This window comes from Lindgomyces ingoldianus (genome assembly GCF_010093535.1).
Source record: "Lindgomyces ingoldianus strain ATCC 200398 unplaced genomic scaffold BDR25scaffold_14, whole genome shotgun sequence".
Lineage (NCBI taxonomy): Eukaryota > Fungi > Ascomycota > Dothideomycetes > Pleosporales > Lindgomycetaceae > Lindgomyces > Lindgomyces ingoldianus.
In genome coordinates, this window is record NW_022985175.1 from 1,174,669 (window position 1) to 1,191,468 (window position 16,800).

The 16,800-nt window shown below is 51.1% G+C and overlaps 2 protein-coding genes across 2 annotated transcripts; one reads left to right on the forward strand and one right to left on the reverse strand.

Moving 5' to 3' along the window:
• Nucleotides 1-2,606: 2,606 nt before the first annotated feature.
• Nucleotides 2,607-3,341, forward strand: BDR25DRAFT_354715 (uncharacterized protein; the record flags this gene model as incomplete). Its single annotated transcript, XM_033695356.1, has 6 exons — nucleotides 2,607-2,697; nucleotides 2,737-2,753; nucleotides 2,803-2,849; nucleotides 2,906-2,992; nucleotides 3,035-3,174; nucleotides 3,241-3,341. 6 exons carry the CDS (start codon nucleotides 2,607-2,609, stop codon nucleotides 3,339-3,341), a joined length of 483 nt encoding a protein of 160 aa, XP_033548308.1.
• BDR25DRAFT_368329 (uncharacterized protein) lies at nucleotides 3,125-16,792 on the reverse strand. Its single transcript, XM_033697049.1, has one exon. It carries the CDS (start codon nucleotides 16,785-16,787, stop codon nucleotides 3,390-3,392), a length of 13,398 nt encoding a protein of 4,465 aa, XP_033548309.1. The 5' UTR covers nucleotides 16,788-16,792; the 3' UTR covers nucleotides 3,125-3,389.
• Between the last annotated feature and the right edge of the window lie 8 nt (nucleotides 16,793-16,800).

The window sequence follows — 16,800 nt, forward strand, 5'->3', positions numbered from 1 at the left end:
TGCAGGCGGGAGTATCTGTCACTGTTAGCACTGTACAAAAAGAGAAAAGAGTTAGGGAATAGTACAGTAGGGCTTAGAGAGTAAAGGATAAAGAAGAGAAGGTAAAGGAGAAGGGGAGACCTTATTATATACACCTCCCTACGCACCTGCCTACGCAAAGATCCCACACTATTCTAGCACAAAACCCTGCACAAAACAGTTTGTACACTGCTAAATTACTTATAAGGCAAGCGCACAAAGGCTAGACAATAATAGCCTAAAACACTCTACACTATTTATAGAGCTATCTACATAGCGCAACTAGCTTATCTTAACGTACAGCATCACTAAGGCAAGTCCTAATAAATAGGGTGGAGTAAAGGCAGAATGTAATTAGATAGACCTACACAGGCAGAAGGGAGGTAATGTGTACAGAAGGCAACTCTTTAGATAAAAAGAAAAGTTGCTAGTGTCTGTACGTAGCAGCAGCGTCGCGGCCTGGATACAAACGATCGCGCACGAGCAGGATCACGTATCTATGTCACATGATGCTCGTGCGCAAACCTCTGTGCGCGAACATCTAGATATCCCCCTTTTCCTCTGTACAGAGGAAAGACAAGAGCAATAGAACTAGAAACATGTTGCCCTCACCTTACCTACCTTGTACGCTGTGCACACTGTACACCACTCTTACTCTTGCTACTTAAGTGCTTATACCATAAGCAGCTAGCTGTCAGAGCCCATTCAACAAAAGTCCTAGTAGTAGTAAAACAAAGAATTAGTAAAAGCTATACTATAAAATTTACTCTTAATAGAAGAAAAAAAGTTGTGTTAATAAACAGTAGATGCACATTTAACGTACTTCACAGGCAAGTTGCTTACACACCTAAGTTACTTACTTTTGCTAAGACCCTACTAAACTACTCTTTCTATACTAATGTATTTCTAATAACACTGCTTAAACATACTAAAAGAATGTTAGATACAGCTTACACTTTAAGCTTTTAAATAAAACATAAAACTCTTAAAAAAACATGCTATAGCTATGTATAAAGTCTCTTAAAAGATAATAAATAACTATAGCGCTAAACAACTTTTATAAGCTAATTCTACAGCTAACTTATAAAGGCTAGGTAATAATAAGAAGAAGGTAATTATTAAGACTATACTTAAGCTATATACACAAGGATTTTCCTCTTAGATAGCATTTATAGCTAATATAGCTAATTTTTTACGCGCTAAGCGTAATCTAGGCTATGTTAGCATAAACTAGCTTAGTATGTTTATAAAGCATTATTTAAAGCTTAAAGTAAAGTTTTAAGTGTAAGTATAGTTTTAAGTGTAAGTATAGTTAATAGATATTTAGCTTATAATAAAGCTTATTTTACTAAAGTTGTATATGTTATTATTCTAGATACTATACTTAGCTTTAATATTCTCTATAAGGCTAAACCTGCTCTAAATTACTTTAGAACTCTTATAAAAAGCTCTTTTATAGTTATACTATACTTAAATGTTACTTTAAGCTTTAAATAACGCTTCCTAAACATACTAGGCTAGTTTATGCTAATATAGCCTAGATTATGCTTAGCGTGTAAAGAATTAGCTATATTAGCTATAAATGCTATCTAAAAGGAAAATCCTTGCATATATAGCTTAAGTATAGTCTTAATAATTACCTTCTTTTTATTATTACCTAGCCTTTGTAAGTTAGCTATAGAATTAGCTTGTAAAGGTTATCTAGTGCTATAGTTATTTATTATTTTTTAAAAGACTTTATACATAGCTATAGCATGTTTCTTTAAGAGTTTTATGTTTTATTTAAAAGCTTAAAGTGTAAGCTGTATCTAATGTTCTTTTAGTGCGTCTAAGTAGTGTTGTTAGGAATGCATTAGTGTAGAAAGAGTAGTTTAGTAGGGTCTTAGCAAAAGTAAGTAACTTAGGTATGTAAGCAACTCGCCTGTGAAGTACATTATCTCTAAAAATAGGTAATAAAATAAAGTACTTTATAAAGTGTAAGTACTCTATTATTACTCTTACTAATTTATAGTTAATTAAATTAACTACTAATTAGTGTTAAATAGGCTTTTTTAGCTAGCTGCTTATAGTATAAGCACTTAAGTAGTAAGAGTAAGAGTAGTGTACAGTGTGCACAGCGTACAAAGTAGGTAGGGTAGAGGCAACATGTTTCTAGTTCTATTGCTCTGTCTTTTCCTCTGTACAGAGGAAAAGGGGAATATCTAGATGTTCAGGCACAGAGGTTCGCGCACGAGCATCATGTGACATAGCTACGTGATCCTTCTTGTGCGCAATAACTAGTATCTAGACTGTAACGCTGCTGCTGCGTACAGACAGTTTCTTTATATTTAACACTATTTTATACGCTTTTTACTAAGCACGTTTCATAAGCGACTTAACTTACATATTTAAAACTCTTTCTAAAGACATCTAATATTTTAATATCTAAGAGTACATAATAATGCATATGAGTTGGGAACAGACTTGAACACTAAGAAACACTCACAAGCTAGAAACTTAATCAACGGGTATCTTTGATCACTTGAAAACACAAGAGCTTCTCTCTTGCTCCTGCTATTAAGGCTCTTAAAAAGGCTGTTGAAGTGATCATGCACTTGGCTGTGCAGTTGCACGATTGGACTACAGGCCACTCAAAAGAGCATATGTGGAAACGATACAACGTACGTAAGGTAAGTGGAAGTGAACTCAGACCTTCAAAGAAGGGATAACGCGGGGAAGATAGCTTTCAGAAGGCTGTGAAACAGTAGCTAGAGCGTGGAAAGCGTTAGTGCGCTGCACGATTAGGGCTTGACTAACAGGCTACAGCGCGTTTTGGGAGTTGAGAGGGACTAGTCATAATGCATGTACATGTAACAACGCTGCATAGACTGAAAAAGCTGGATCCTAGTCTTCTGAGCAGATTTCATGCCAGGATAAGACACTCGGTCTTGTTTTGTCGGCCACATATGCTCAAAACTAAAGTGCCTGTTACGGAGTGATTTCGCCCTACTGTTTAGCTATGGCGATGTGATGGTAGAAGATGTGGAATACTGATGTTCGTAGTAACATGCTGTTGTGCGACAACATTGATTCTATTGAGTCATCGTCCTGACCCATGCCGGGATGTCTACATTGCTAGTTTACTGTCTGGGTTGAATGGCACGTGTGGTCCCAATAGTCTTCGCCATTGCTTTACTTTAATACTGAACTAAAACTACTTCCTCTCGCTCACGATTCCGTAAGAGACAAATGGTTATCCTAAGGGGAGAGACAAAATCGAAGCCAATATGGAACAAACGTTAATACATAAGAAATATGTTTGGAACAAAAAGAGTGCGCGCTAACATGCGACATGCGATTGAGTCGGTGCATGACACATCTCGCCAAGTGCATTATCTGCCATTTGAAATGGATGCTGGCAGGGATGGCTTATATGAACCAAGAGGTGCTTGAAGGTTAGCAGAAAGCTGTATGATAGTTTCAGCCAGCATATTGAGTAGCGGAAGTGCCATTTCGGCTGCCATGATGTGAGTATTGCCCGTGACCATGATCTTCAACCTATTGCCTTGTGGTTCCGATAGGATGCTCAAGTGGGGCGACACTCCAAAAGGACTGTTGAACGACTGAACCCTCGAGGTTGCTCCCGCGATATTGATTTCAGGATCGATAGCAATGTTCTGGTACTGAATCACCGAATCAAACGTCGATCCAGCAGGCCAGTCTGTACATTGCCGGATGATATCGTCCCAACCCATGGAATCGGATTGCCCCAGGGAGACGTATTGCTCTTGGACGGAGTGGATGAGTTCTTCTGACGTTCTGGTAAGAAGTGTGAAGGCCCTAACTGGAATTATGTTCAAGCAAGGCCCAACTATTTCCGTGATATTTGGAATATCAGAGTTGCGACCAGCAACCACATGTCCGTACACAATATCTTCTTCTCCTGTGATACTTGAAAGGACCATCGCCCAGGCGGAGCTAACGAGGGATGCCATTGTCAGGTGTCCAGGAAGGGAAGGAGCATAGATAGACTTCTCCACTGATATCGTACGAGGAATAGCTCCCTCTGGTGTCTCTGGGCGAAGTCTAGCAGTAGCCCGGGTGAGGTGCGAGCCTTGAAGAAGCTCGCGCCAATAACGACCGGACAGGATCTGTTGATTGCGGGCATGTGCAAGATAAGTTGGAAAGCCTATAGCAGGAAGCAAGGGTTTCTGCTCGTAGATAGAGGCAAGCGTTCTCAGAATCATTGGAAAACAAACACCGTCGTATTGGGCATGAGACAGACGAACAATCAGCCGATTTTCCTTAGACCTGTTACGCACAAGCATAAATGATGTAGGAAGCCCAAGTGGGTCTACCTGATTGGTATCCCGCATGTAGATCGCGTGCGATTCCTCTGGGAGGGGTCGATCGACGTCAAACGTACTGAAAGGCAACTCGAGGTTTTGGAGAACAATCTGCCACCATTGCCCCTGGAAGTATGCAAATTGAGTGCGCAGAATCGGGAAATGGTCGACGAGTTTGCGACAGCTTTGCCTGAGGAGATCCACGTCTAGCTGTGGTCCTATATCGATGTAAAAGTAATTGAAGGCTATGCGAGGAAGATCAATGCCTTGAGTGATGTAGACTTTTTGTGCGTAGGTAACGGGAAGGATGTCAATAATCGTTTGAGATTGTGCACCCGTGTTAGTAGAGATAGTCCCTGAGAAAATTGCGTGCTTAACATCAGGAGAAATTAGAGAGAAAGGGGGTATCGGTTCTGTAGTCCGACTCACGAGGGCCTGACCAGCACAAACGAGATGCTCAAGGTTTGGCCGCCGGAATACATCAGCGACTGTGAGATGGATGCCTTCCTGATGGGCTTCACCAACCAGCTTCATGGCCGCGATCGAGTCCCCACCTAGGCGGAAGAAGCTGTCGTTCAGCCCAATTCTGTGCGGCTCGATGCCCAGCACGCGAGCCCACAATTGCTGCATCGTGCTTTGTGCCATTGAAAGCTCCTGCTGCCGCTCGATCTCTTGATGAAATGTTTCTTTTTGTTGTCGTTGCGCGAGCATCTTGCGGTCGACCTTGCCGTTCTGGTTGATCGGCATTGCCTCAAGGACAGTAATGCTACGAGGAACCATGTAAGTAGGCAGCTGGTCCTCAAGCATCCTGTGCAACTGCTGTTGGGTTTTCTGTAGGAATTGGTGCCGTAACGGCCTGCTGGTGAGACTGTGCAGCGGTCGATCCGCATCATCGTTAGGGAACCGGAACATCACCCGCTTCCCGCCGTTCTGGGGCTGATACCGGTGGAAGACAGCGTCCAGACCACCCTTCAGCGAGTGCTGCCTACTCCAGCTGATCTCAACCTGGTAGCCAGTTTCTTTAGCAAGGTCAACTAAGTCGGTCACAGAAAGGGCGGGGACATGTCCCGCTTCCTTGTAAATGGAGGACAGCCAGTCCTGCTGAGCTGTTGTCTCTGCTGACGCATTGTCTAGCGAGGCGACAAGGCAGCGGCTTACAATGGTCTTGCTGTAAGGAATGTTGCTAACCGCAACTAGAGATACAGTAGAGGAACTGTGCAGTTGCTCTAGGAGAGACTGGCGATCTAGTTTGCGTTCCGCAAAGTTGATCCATCTGTCTTGTTTAATGTAGTGAATGTCCTGCGCTTGCTGGCCTTGGGTCCTAACGTGGACCACAACTGCGTACCGATAGCAGCTTAGCTCGTTGGTTGCTTTCATCTTCTTGGGCAGGATCTCGACGTGCTCGACTAGCCCTGGCAGGCGGCTTGGCAGGGCGGTGAAAAACGCTGGGTCAACCAGCAGCTCCCGCTCGACTCGTTCCATGTCAGCCATCATGCGTAGAATGTCAGCCTTTGTGGCCTTATCGCCGGCCATGCGTAGCGCTCGGGTAGCTAGGAACTCGCGGTACAGCGCGTACGACCGGATGTCGCCAAAGAAGAGGGTACGTACGCCGTTAAGTGCAAGCAGGTCTCGTATAAGCTTGAAAAGATAGTCCTGACTGGGGAAGTACTGCACAACTGAGTTCATGACAACAAGGTTAGCAGCGATTAACTGTTCTAGATGGCCAACGTCTGCTGCTGTGGCTTTATACATGTGCACCCTTCCTGCCAGTGCTGGTATAGACTTAACGGTTGCTGTGATGAAGTCGACTGCCTTTTGAGATGGCTCTAGGCCGACATAGCTCTGCAGGCCCTTGCGCACGTTGAATAGGACCATGCCGGTGCCTGATCCGATCTCTAGAACGTGCCCAGGCTCCTGACCGTCGAGCAGCGTGGTGATGGTGTCGTCTAGCCACTCGTTCATCTCCTCCTTGGCTATATCCGTGCCGTCGTACATAGACGTCCATCCAATGAAATCGCGTCCAATAGTCTCGGGTCGAACGTTGTGGATTGGAGAGTAGATCTCAGCATCGAACTGCTCCTCCCATGCGTCGACATGCTGCAATTCGGGGCCAGCGCCAGCCTGCTCCTCGGCCAGGGCGTCGCCTTCATGAATGGTGACAAAGCCCGCGAGCCGGTCCTCGTCGTCATCGTGCTGTTGCAGCACAGTCACTGCATCACTGACAGAGCTGTGGCTGCGGAGGATGTGCTCAATCTCTCCTAGCTCAACACGGTTTCCCCGGATCTTGATCTGTCCATCCATCCGGCCGAAGAACTCCAGCAGACCGTCTGTAGGGCGATGGCGGACGTAGTCACCTGTTCGATAGGCTCTCACCCTCCGGCCAGCGACTGTGACGGTAACAAACCTATCAATGTCTCGCTGTGGGTCAGTGTACCCCCGGGCTAGACCGTCACCCGTGACCACGAGCTCTCCGATGACCCCTAGCGGCACGAGTCGCATCTCCGGATCCATGACGTGGGCGCCCGAGTTGCTCAGCGCGCGGCCGATAGGCACACCGTTGGTGAACTGTTCCTCCTTGTGCAGGACAAAGGTCGCGCTGATACCTGTGTTCTCTGTCGGACCATAGCAATTAATAAGCTTACCAGTGAGGGTTCTTTCTGCTGCAAAATAGTCCCGCGGATACATTGCTTCACCCCCCACACAAAGCATTTCAACCGTGGCGAATATCGAAGAAGACTCTAGAGTGTACTGTCTAAACAAGGCTGGTGTGAGCACGGCCATCCGAATGGCGCGTTGATTGAATATCTGAACCATAGCCTCTGGGTCCAGCACTACCATTGCGTCAATGCAGACGAGCGTTCCGCCGTTCAGGAGACAGGCATAAATCTCCCATGTTGAGACGTCGAAGGCAAGATTTGTCATGTGAGCCATGACTCGCGATGCTGGTAGGTGCTGTACGAGGTTGTTGTCTCTAACCAGACGCACAATGCCGCGATGCTCTACCATAACCCCCTTGGGCTGGCCGGTCGATCCCGAGGTAAACATGACATAAGCAAGGCTGGTAGCTGATGGCCCGACCGCCGTAGCAAATCTATACACCGCAGACTCCTCGTTCGCCTGATCGTTCAGGACCTTGGTAATGCGGACGAACTCGACGTTGCTCAGCTTCACCTCCGGAGGCTGTACGTTAGATCCAAGCAAGATGACCCTCTGGCCTGGAAGGGACGAAAGGACAGCTTCCATACGTTTCCCTGGTATTTTGACGTCGAACGGTAGGTATGCTAGGTTGGCCTTCAGAATGCCAAGGAACGCGACGATGGTCTGGCAGCTTCGACTTGCGAGCACGCCGACCAGACTCTCAGGCGCGAACGAGCGCTGTACCAGCCATCGAGCAAGAAGCTCTGATGCCCTATCCAGCTCAGTATAGCTCATCTCCGCTGAAGTGTCTGTGACGGCGATCCTAGACGGATGAGCAGAGACGTGCTGACGAAAGAGGTCAACAACGCTCAACTCGCGCGGGTAATTAGTCTGCTTGACCTGAACGAGTCCCATCGCATCGAGCTTGGTGAAGTCGCTGTTGGTCAACAACGGCAAGGATGCAACCACCGCCTTCGGGTCCCTTAGGCACACTTGGAGGACATTGTGGAAGAGTGACAGCATGTTGTCAATTGTCTCAGGCGCATAGAGGTCCGTTGAGAAGACAACGTTACCATGGAGGCCATTGGTCTGAGGATAGAAGTGGAACTCAAGGTCAAACCTTGAGGTTGCTGCGCCGTGCATGGCTTCTGTTTCCATGCCTTCCAGCACAAGTTGTCCCAGGTTTTGTTGAGAGTGCACCGAAAAGACAAGCTGGGCGAGTGGGTGACGAGACAGATCTCTGTCCTGCTTGAGTTGCGAGACAATGCTCTCGAACGGCACGTCCTGGTTAGCAAGCGATGCAACCGCTACAGCATGGACCTGTTGAACTAGCTCTTCAAAACTCTCGTCATGAATTGTGATCCGAAGACACTGCATGTTAACAAAGAATCCAATAATGTCTTTAACCTCCCACCGATCCCGATTTGCATTCGCAGTGCCAATGGTGGCATCATCCTGGCCTGTGAGGCGGAAGTGCGTAGCTCTAAAGGCAGCGAGCAGAGTCACGAATAGAGTCACCCCGTGCGCTTTGCAGAACTCCTGCAGATTTGCATACAGCCGGCCGCTGATCTCCAGAGTTCGCATATCGGCTTTGCCAGACAGAGTCGCGGGTCTGGGCTTATCACAGATCAGCTCTGCCGGTCGGCTTCCCTGGAGCTGGGTCAGCCAGTAGCTAAGCTGTCTCTGGTGCTCGTCGACCTGGGATTGTTGCCTCTGCCACACAGAGAAGTCTCGGTACTGGATGGGCAGAGGTTGCACGTGGGATAGCGGGTCCTGGCTGCGCATCGCGGCGGAGTAGAACGCAGCCAGTTCATGCATAAGCACATCGACAGACCAGCCGTCGGAGACGATGTGATGCATGACAATGGACAGTGCATGATCATGCTCGTTGGCCCGGTAGACTGATACTCTCCATCCGGGCTCAGTGCGCAGGTCGAAGGGAGTTGTCTGGTCCTGCTGCACGGCATCTGCAAGACCCAGTTGATTGTCTGGGAGAATGTCGACGACGTTGAGTTCTTTGGGGTGGAAGGGCTGAACTATCTGCACACTGACACCACCATTAGTAGCGAAGGTTGTTCGGAGCGTCTCGTGGCGACTCTCGATTGCATTAACGGCGGCGTTGAGCGCTGCCAGATGAAGCGGGCCCCTGATGCGCACAGCGAACGGCACGAGGTACCAGTTCAAGCCAGGATACAGTTGCTCTAAGAACCATAGTCGGCCTTGCGCAAACGATGGCTCTACGGGCCTAACATGATCATCGTGCGGGATTGTGGTAAGGGAGTTGTGAGTTGAAGCAGTGGCTGCAGAGGCCAACTGATCCAGCCGCGGAGTGCGGAATATGTCAGCCACGCTCAGGTGCATTCCCATCCTTCGAGCTTCGCCGACTAGCTTCATGGCCGCGATCGAGTCGCCGCCGAGGCGGAAGAAGCTATCGTCCAGGCCAATACTCTGGGGCTTGATGTGCAGCGCCTGCGCCCACAGCTGCTGCATTGTTTGCTCCGTCTGCGTCGATGGCAGCCGCTTTGGCCCTTGGCTTAATGCCCGCATCTTTGCTAGCTGTTGGGCCGAGAACGAGGCTCCAATCTCCTGCAATCGCTTCCTGTCAATCTTCCCTGATGAGGTCGCCGGCAAACCTAGTACCGGAATGAATACGGAGGGTACCATGTACTGTGGTAGCCATTGCTCTAGCCTAGCCTGTATTGCTTGTATGACGCTCTGTGTATGCGTTGGTGGCGTAGCGTGTTCTTCATCCTCGTGGGCTGGGCGATCTGTGCTATCGTCGACTATGAAACAGGCCAGCATACCATCTTCGTCCTCCTTAGGTCGGATAAGCCCGACTGCAATCTGCTTCACATCCGTGCTCGCAAGCTGGGCTTGATGCTCTATCTCCTCTAGTTCAATACGCTGCCCGCGCAGCTTCACTTGGTTGTCCTTTCGCCCAAGCAGTTCAATTGACCCGTCTTGCTTGTATCTCGCCAGGTCTCCTGTCTTGTAGAGACGTGGGTGACTTAAATTTGCTCCAAAGGAGCCTCTCCACGCTGGAGCCTTAATGAAAGTAGCGGCTGTCTTGTCTGGCTGGTCCATGTACTCCCGGCCAAGTATGGCTCCTTCAATAAGCACCTCGCCAATAGCTCCTATTGGAGCAAGCTTGCTGTGGTCATTCGGATCCACAATCCAGTAAATACCCGTGCTGGCTCGGCCTACATCCCTAGTCGAGGACGTACTATTCAGTCTTATTGATGAGACAAAACCAGATGTCTCGCTACTTCCATATGTTTGCCGCAGGTACACCGAGGCTTCCCATTGTGCTATTTGAGAGATGCGTATTGGTTCTCCGCCTACGCATAGAGTAGTTAATGATGGGACTGCCTCAGGGCTAAGGAGAGCCAGGGCAGTTGAAGTAAGGAATGCCCAGTTGATTTTCATCCTAGAGATAGATGAGGCTAGATTACTGGCCCTCTCCTCGTCTGTCGGGATGCAGACACAGCCTCCATAGGTAAGAGATAGAAGAATTTCGGCCAACGACCCAGCAAAAGAATATGATCCAAACTGGAGCGTACGAGTCTTGTGGTGCATTCCAACGTGTCGGCCGTGGTGTACCATAGCGGAGCACGCTGACCGATGCTCAATTCTGCATCCCTTTGGTTCTCCCGTGCTTCCAGAGGTAAAGATAACATAGGCCGTATCTGTAGGCTGTACTATGGCGGTCTGAGAAGCGTGTCGAACGAGAGGCGCTATTGAATCTTCATTGACAATCACGACAGCTCTGACCAAACTTTCCACAGCCGGTGCCGCGGCTTGAGATGCCAGGGCAAGTGTACTAGCCACTCTGCTACACATCAACTTGAGACGTTCGTGGGGCAAAGATGAATCAAGAAGGAGAAATGCTCCGCCCGCCTTGAGCACCGCTAGCATCGCAACCACGGTCCACATGGACTTCTCAAAGCACAGTGGCACAATGTCTTCTGACTTGACACCGAGCCCAACAAGATGGCTAGCCAGTCGAGTGGACAGCGCATCCAGCTCGCTGTATGTCATCTCGCCGTCCCACGAGCAGATGGCGGGCGCATCGGGCTGATCCCGGACCTGCTCTGCGAACAGGTCGTGAATGCACCGTTCGACCGCTGCTGGCGTTTCGCGGTTCCACACCCATAGCTCTGTTCTCTCCTCAGGAGTGAGCGGGTCCATGTCAGCCACCTTGTCTTCAAGTTGTGCTCTGGCCAACTGTTGCATGATGAAGCTGAACTGGCTCAATATCTTCTTGACCAGCCACTCCTCCACTACCCGCTTGTCAAAGCTTGCTGTGATGCGTATCCCGTCTGCTGCTAGCGTGCACTGCAGCATTAGCCCATAAGTCGAGAAGTCCTGTAGCTCAGAGCGGCCACGCCACTCTCCTAGTACCCGATCGCTGCCAGGAGCATCACTTGCAGGCTGCACAGCCAGCAGAGTCTGGAAGCGGCAGGCATGCTGCGCACCTGCCGACATCTTGGCAATCCGTTGCAGTCCCGTCTGCTCGTACGGGATCATGTCCGTCGCCTGCTGCTGCAATCTCTGGAGAAAGGCAGATACAGTCTGATCGCCTGCCACTCGCACTCGCACCGGTACCGTTGCGATAGTAGGCCCAATCATGGCTTCAATGCCAGCAACAGGGGCATTGCGTCCAGTGACTGTAGTGCCGAACACCACATCATCCGAGTTAGTATATCGACTAGCGATGATAGCCCAGGCGGCGCGGACAAGCGTCGATGTCGTCGTGTCAGAGGGTGCTTTGGGCAGCGGAGGGCATTGGTAGTCCATCATAGCATCCGCAACAGGCTGCTGCACTGCTGACGGCAGCGGGGGAAATAGTGTCGCCTGGCAGTCATGGAGAGCGTCCTTCCAATACAGCGCCGCGACCTCCTGGTCTTGCTGGGTGAGATACTTGATGAAGGCGTGAAAACCAGGCAGCTGTTCTACCATGCCGTCTGTGTACGCCTTGGTTACCGCATTCATGATTCGAGGCAGTGACCAGCCGTCGTACAACGCGTGGTGAACTGTCCACACCACCCAGCGATTCTCTCCTTTCGCTTCGGTGACAATGGCGTAGCGCGTCAAGGGATCACCGAGCCCCATGGACACTGACTTGTCTTTCTCAAGGTACTCCTCAAGACCTTCTGCCTTGAGCCACTGGATGTCCTCTGATATCACAGCCTGTAGCAAGCCAAGATTGCTGTTCTGCACGATCCGCGTACGCAACACTGCCATTGAGCGGAAGACGTGCTCCCAGGAAGCTCGGAAAGCCTCTTCGTCAATCTCAGCCCTCATCTCTAGGACGCCCTGCATGATGTAGTCGCCTGCTCGCTTGGATGTCAGCGACACCAGCCCTTCCTGCAGCGGCGAGCATGGGTACAAGTCCTCAACGAGGCCAACGTCAACGCTGCAGCTGACGGCCGCTTCTTCGCGGACGCTGGCCACGTCCACCTCTTCGCCTAGTAGAGAAAAGGGAAGGATGTCTTCGGCAGTACTGCCACTGTGGCTGCAGTCTAAGGCAGCCAGGTCCGCGAGTGTAGGATTACGGAAGATGTCTGCAACACTGAGCTGCATCTCCATCCTGCGAGCTTCGCCGACTAGCTTCATGGCTTCGATCGAGTCACCACCAAGGCGGAAGAAGCTGTCGTCCAGACCAATACTCTCCGACTCAATTCCCAGCACCCGCACCCACAGCTGCTGCATCGCCTTCTCTGCCTCGGTCGATGGCAGTCGTTTCGGTCCCTGACTTGATGTCCGCATCTCCGCCAGCTGCTGGGCTGAGAACGACCCCCCGATCTCCCGCAGTCGTTTCCTGTCCGTCTTTCCGGACACCGTCATCGGCAGCTGTGCAACGGCGAAGTACACGTCCGGTACCATGTAGCTCGGCAGCCGGTCCGCCAGCTTCTGTGCTTCCACCGGTAAGATGACGCGCGCCAGCGAACTAGTCTCAGTTTCCTTGTCCGTCAAAAGTGCACTCTCCATCTCAACGTCTAACTGCAGGAAGGCAGCCAGCATCGCATTTTGATTCTGGCCCTTGAGGAAGATGACCTCCACTGTCGTCAGCTTGGCCTCAGGCATGCACTCTCGCAGGTGGTGTTCAATCTCGCCGAGCTCGACTCGCTGGCCTCGCACCTTGACTTGCTCGTCTTTGCGGCCTACATAGACGAGACTACCGTCAGGTCCGTAGTAGACCAAGTCTCCCGTCTTGTACATCCTGCCTTGCCTCCCAGGATGGCCTACCCCGCCCTCCAGCAGCCAGGCGGGATCGTTGACAAAAGCCGCCGTCGTCTTCTCCGCATCATCGAGATAGCATCGCGCAAGGATCGGCCCTTCAATCAGGAGCTCTCCAATCGACCCTATGGGGGCCAGTCTGTTGTGGTCTTTTTGGTCTACTACCCAACTTACGGAGGCGATAGATTTTCCAATAGTGCCCGATACGTAGTCTTGGCTGACCATATGCGCAGTGCACATAATGCAGCACTCAGCAGGGCCATACGCACTCGCAAGCTTCAGATCTGGCCATCTGAGACGATCTCCGTAGCTGACGGCTTCACCTCCGAGGAGCAACGTCGTGAGCGTCAGAATGGATTGTGGTTCTAGTAATCGTGCCACAGATGGAGTAAGCAACGCCCAGTTCACATCCATGGCATTGATAGTCTTGGCTAAATTGTTGCGACGGTCATCCTCCGAAGGGACGCACACACATCCCCCAAAGACCAGTGTAGTAATAATCTCGGCGATGCAAGCATCGAAGGTGTACGAGGCGAACTGAAGAGCTCGAGTATACGGAGTGAATCCCAACGCTTTGCCGTGGCCCAAGGAACTCGTAGAGAGCGCTCTGTGCTCCAGGACAACGCCCTTGGGTATTCCAGTACTGCCAGATGTGAAGATGACATACGCAGCATTTTTGGCTGTTACTGTAGCATGAATTTCGTCGCTCTGTAAAGGCAGCTTATTTATGGCTGATTTGCTGACTGAGAAGACAGCAGGGCCTGTAGATTTCCAAAGCATGGAGCATTGTGTTGATGCGAGTACTACTGTAGCCCTTGTCTGCTTGAAGATCTCTTCGTGGCGGCTGACGGGATGGCTTGGATCCAGCGATACAAATGCTCCACCGGCCTTGAGTACCGCCAGCATCGCGACCACGGTCCACATGGACTTCTCGAAGCACAGCGGGACAATGTCTTCTAGCTTGACACCCAACCCTACGAGGTGGCTTGCCAGTCGGGTGGACAACGCATCCAGCTCGCCGTATGTCAGCTCGCCATCCCACGCACAGACGGCAGGCGCATCGGGCCGCGTCCTTGCCTCCTCTGTGAACAGATCGTGAATGCACCGTTCGACCGCTGCTGGCGTTTCGCAGTTCCACGCCCACAGCTCCGTTCTCTCCTCAGGCGTGAGCGGGTCCATTTCAGCTACCTTGGCTTCCGGCTGTGCTCTGGCCAACTGTTCCATGATGAAGCTGAACTGGCACAATATCTTCTTGACAAGCCACTCCTCCACTACCCGCCTGTCGAAGCTAGCTGTGATGCGTATCCCGTCTGCCGCAAGCGTGCACTGCAGCATTAGCCCATAAGTCGAGAAGTCCCGCAGCTCGGAGCGACCACGCCACTCTCCTAGTACCCGATCGCTGCCAGGAGCATCGCTTGTAGGCTGCACAACCAGCAGCGTCTGGAAGCGGCAGGCATGCTGCGCACCTGCCGACATCTTGGCAATCCGTTGCAGTCCCGTCTGCTCATATGGGATCATGTCCGTCGCCTGCTGCTGCAACCTCTGAAGGAAGGCGGATACAGACTGATCGCCTGCCACTTGCACTCGCACCGGTACCGTTGCGATAGTAGGCCCAATCATGGCTTCAATGCCAGCAACAGGGGCATTGCGTCCAGTGACTGTAGTGCCGAACACCACATCATCCGAATTCGTGTATCGGCTGGTGATGATGGCCCAGGCGGCGCGGACAAGCGTTGATGTCGTCGTGTCAGAGGGTGCTTTGGGAAGTGGAGGGCATTGATAGTCCATCATAGCATCCGCAACAGGCTGCTGCACTGCTGACGGCAGCGGGGGAAACAGTGCCCCCTGGCAGTCATGGAGAGCGTTCTTCCAGTACAGCACTGCGACCTCCCGGTCTTGCTGGTTGAGATACTTGATAAAAGCGTGAAAACCAGGTTGCTGTTCTACCATGCCGTTGGTGTACGCCTTGGTTACCGCATCTACGATTCGAGGCAGTGACCAGCCGTCGTACAACGCGTGGTGAACTGTCCACACCACCCAGCGCTTCTCTCCTTTCGCTTCGGTGACAATGGCGTAGCGCGTCAAGGGATCACCGAGCCCCATGGACACTGACTTGTCTTTCTCAAGGTACTCCTCAAGACCTTCTGCCTTGAGCCACTGGATGTCCTCTGATATCACAGCCTGTAGCAAGCCAAGATTGCTGTTCTGCACGATCCGCGTACGCAACACTGCCATTGAGCGGAAGATGTGCTCCCAGGCAGCTCGGAAAGCCTCTTCGTCCATCTCAGCCCGCAGCTCTAGGACGCCCTGCATGATGTAGTCGCCTGCTCGCTTGGATGTCAGCGACACTAGCCCTTCCTGCAACGGCGAGCATGGGTATAAGTCCTCGACGAGGCCGACATCAACGCTGCAGCTGACGGCCGCTTCTTCGCGGACTCTGGCCACGTCCACCTCTTCGCCTAGTAGAGAAAATGGAAGGATGTCTTCGGCAGTACTGCCACTGTGGCTGTAGTCTAAGGCAGCCAGGTCCGCGAGTGTAGGATTACGGAAGATGTCTGCAACGCTGAGCTGCATCTCCATCCTACGAGCTTCACTGACCAGCTTCATGGCCGCGATCGAGTCGCCGCCAAGGCGGAAGAAGCTGTCATCTAGGCTAATTCTCTGCGCTTCGATACCCAGCACGCTAGCCCACAATTGTTGCATCCTGCGTTGTGTCGTTGACAGTTCCTGCGGGCGCTCAATCTCTTGATTAAATGTTACTTTTTGCTTTTGTTGCGCGAGCATCTTGCGGTCGACTTTGCCGTTGTGGTTGATTGGCATTGACTCCAGGACAGTAATGCTCTGAGGAACCATGTACGTAGGAAGCTGGGCCTCAAGCATCTCCTGCAACTGCTGTTGGGTTTTCTGCAGGAATTGGTGCTGTAACGGCCTGCTGGTGAGACTGTGCAGCGGTCGATCCGCGTCATCGTTAGGGAATCGGAACATCACCCTCTTCCCTCCATGCTGGGGCTTATACCGGTGAAAGATGGCGTCCAGACCACCTTTCCACAAGTGCTGCCTACTCCAGCTGATCTCAACCTGGTAGCCGGCTTCTTCAGCAAGGTCTACCAAGTCAGTCGCTGAAAGGGCGGGGACATGCTGTGCTTCCTTGTGCACAGAGGAAAGCCAGTCCTGCTGAGCTGTTGTCTCTGATGCCGCATTGTCCAGCGAGGCGAGAAGGCAGCGGCTTACAATAGTCTTGCTGTAAGGGATGTTGCTCACTGTAATGAGAGATAAAGCGGAGGAACTGTGCAACTGCTCTAGGAGGGACTGGCGGTCTAGTTTGCGCTCTGCAAAGTTAATCCATTTGTCTTGTTTAATGTAGTGAATGTCCTGCCCTGGCTGGCCTCGGGCCCTGACATAGACCACAACTGCGTATCGATAGCAGCTCAGCTCGTTGGTCGCTTTCATCTTCTTGGGCAGAATCTCGACGTGCTCGACTAACCCTGGTAGGCGACTTGGCAGGGCGGTGAAAAAAGCTGGGTCAACCAGCAGCTCCCGCTCGACTCGCTCCATGTCGGCCATCATGCGTAGAATGTCA

Bases quoted from the DNA above. Each gene is read 5' to 3' on its own strand.
- BDR25DRAFT_368329 (XM_033697049.1), bottom strand. From the start codon at position 16,787: ATGATGGCCGACATGGAGCGAGTCGAGCGGGAGCTGCTGGTTGACCCA.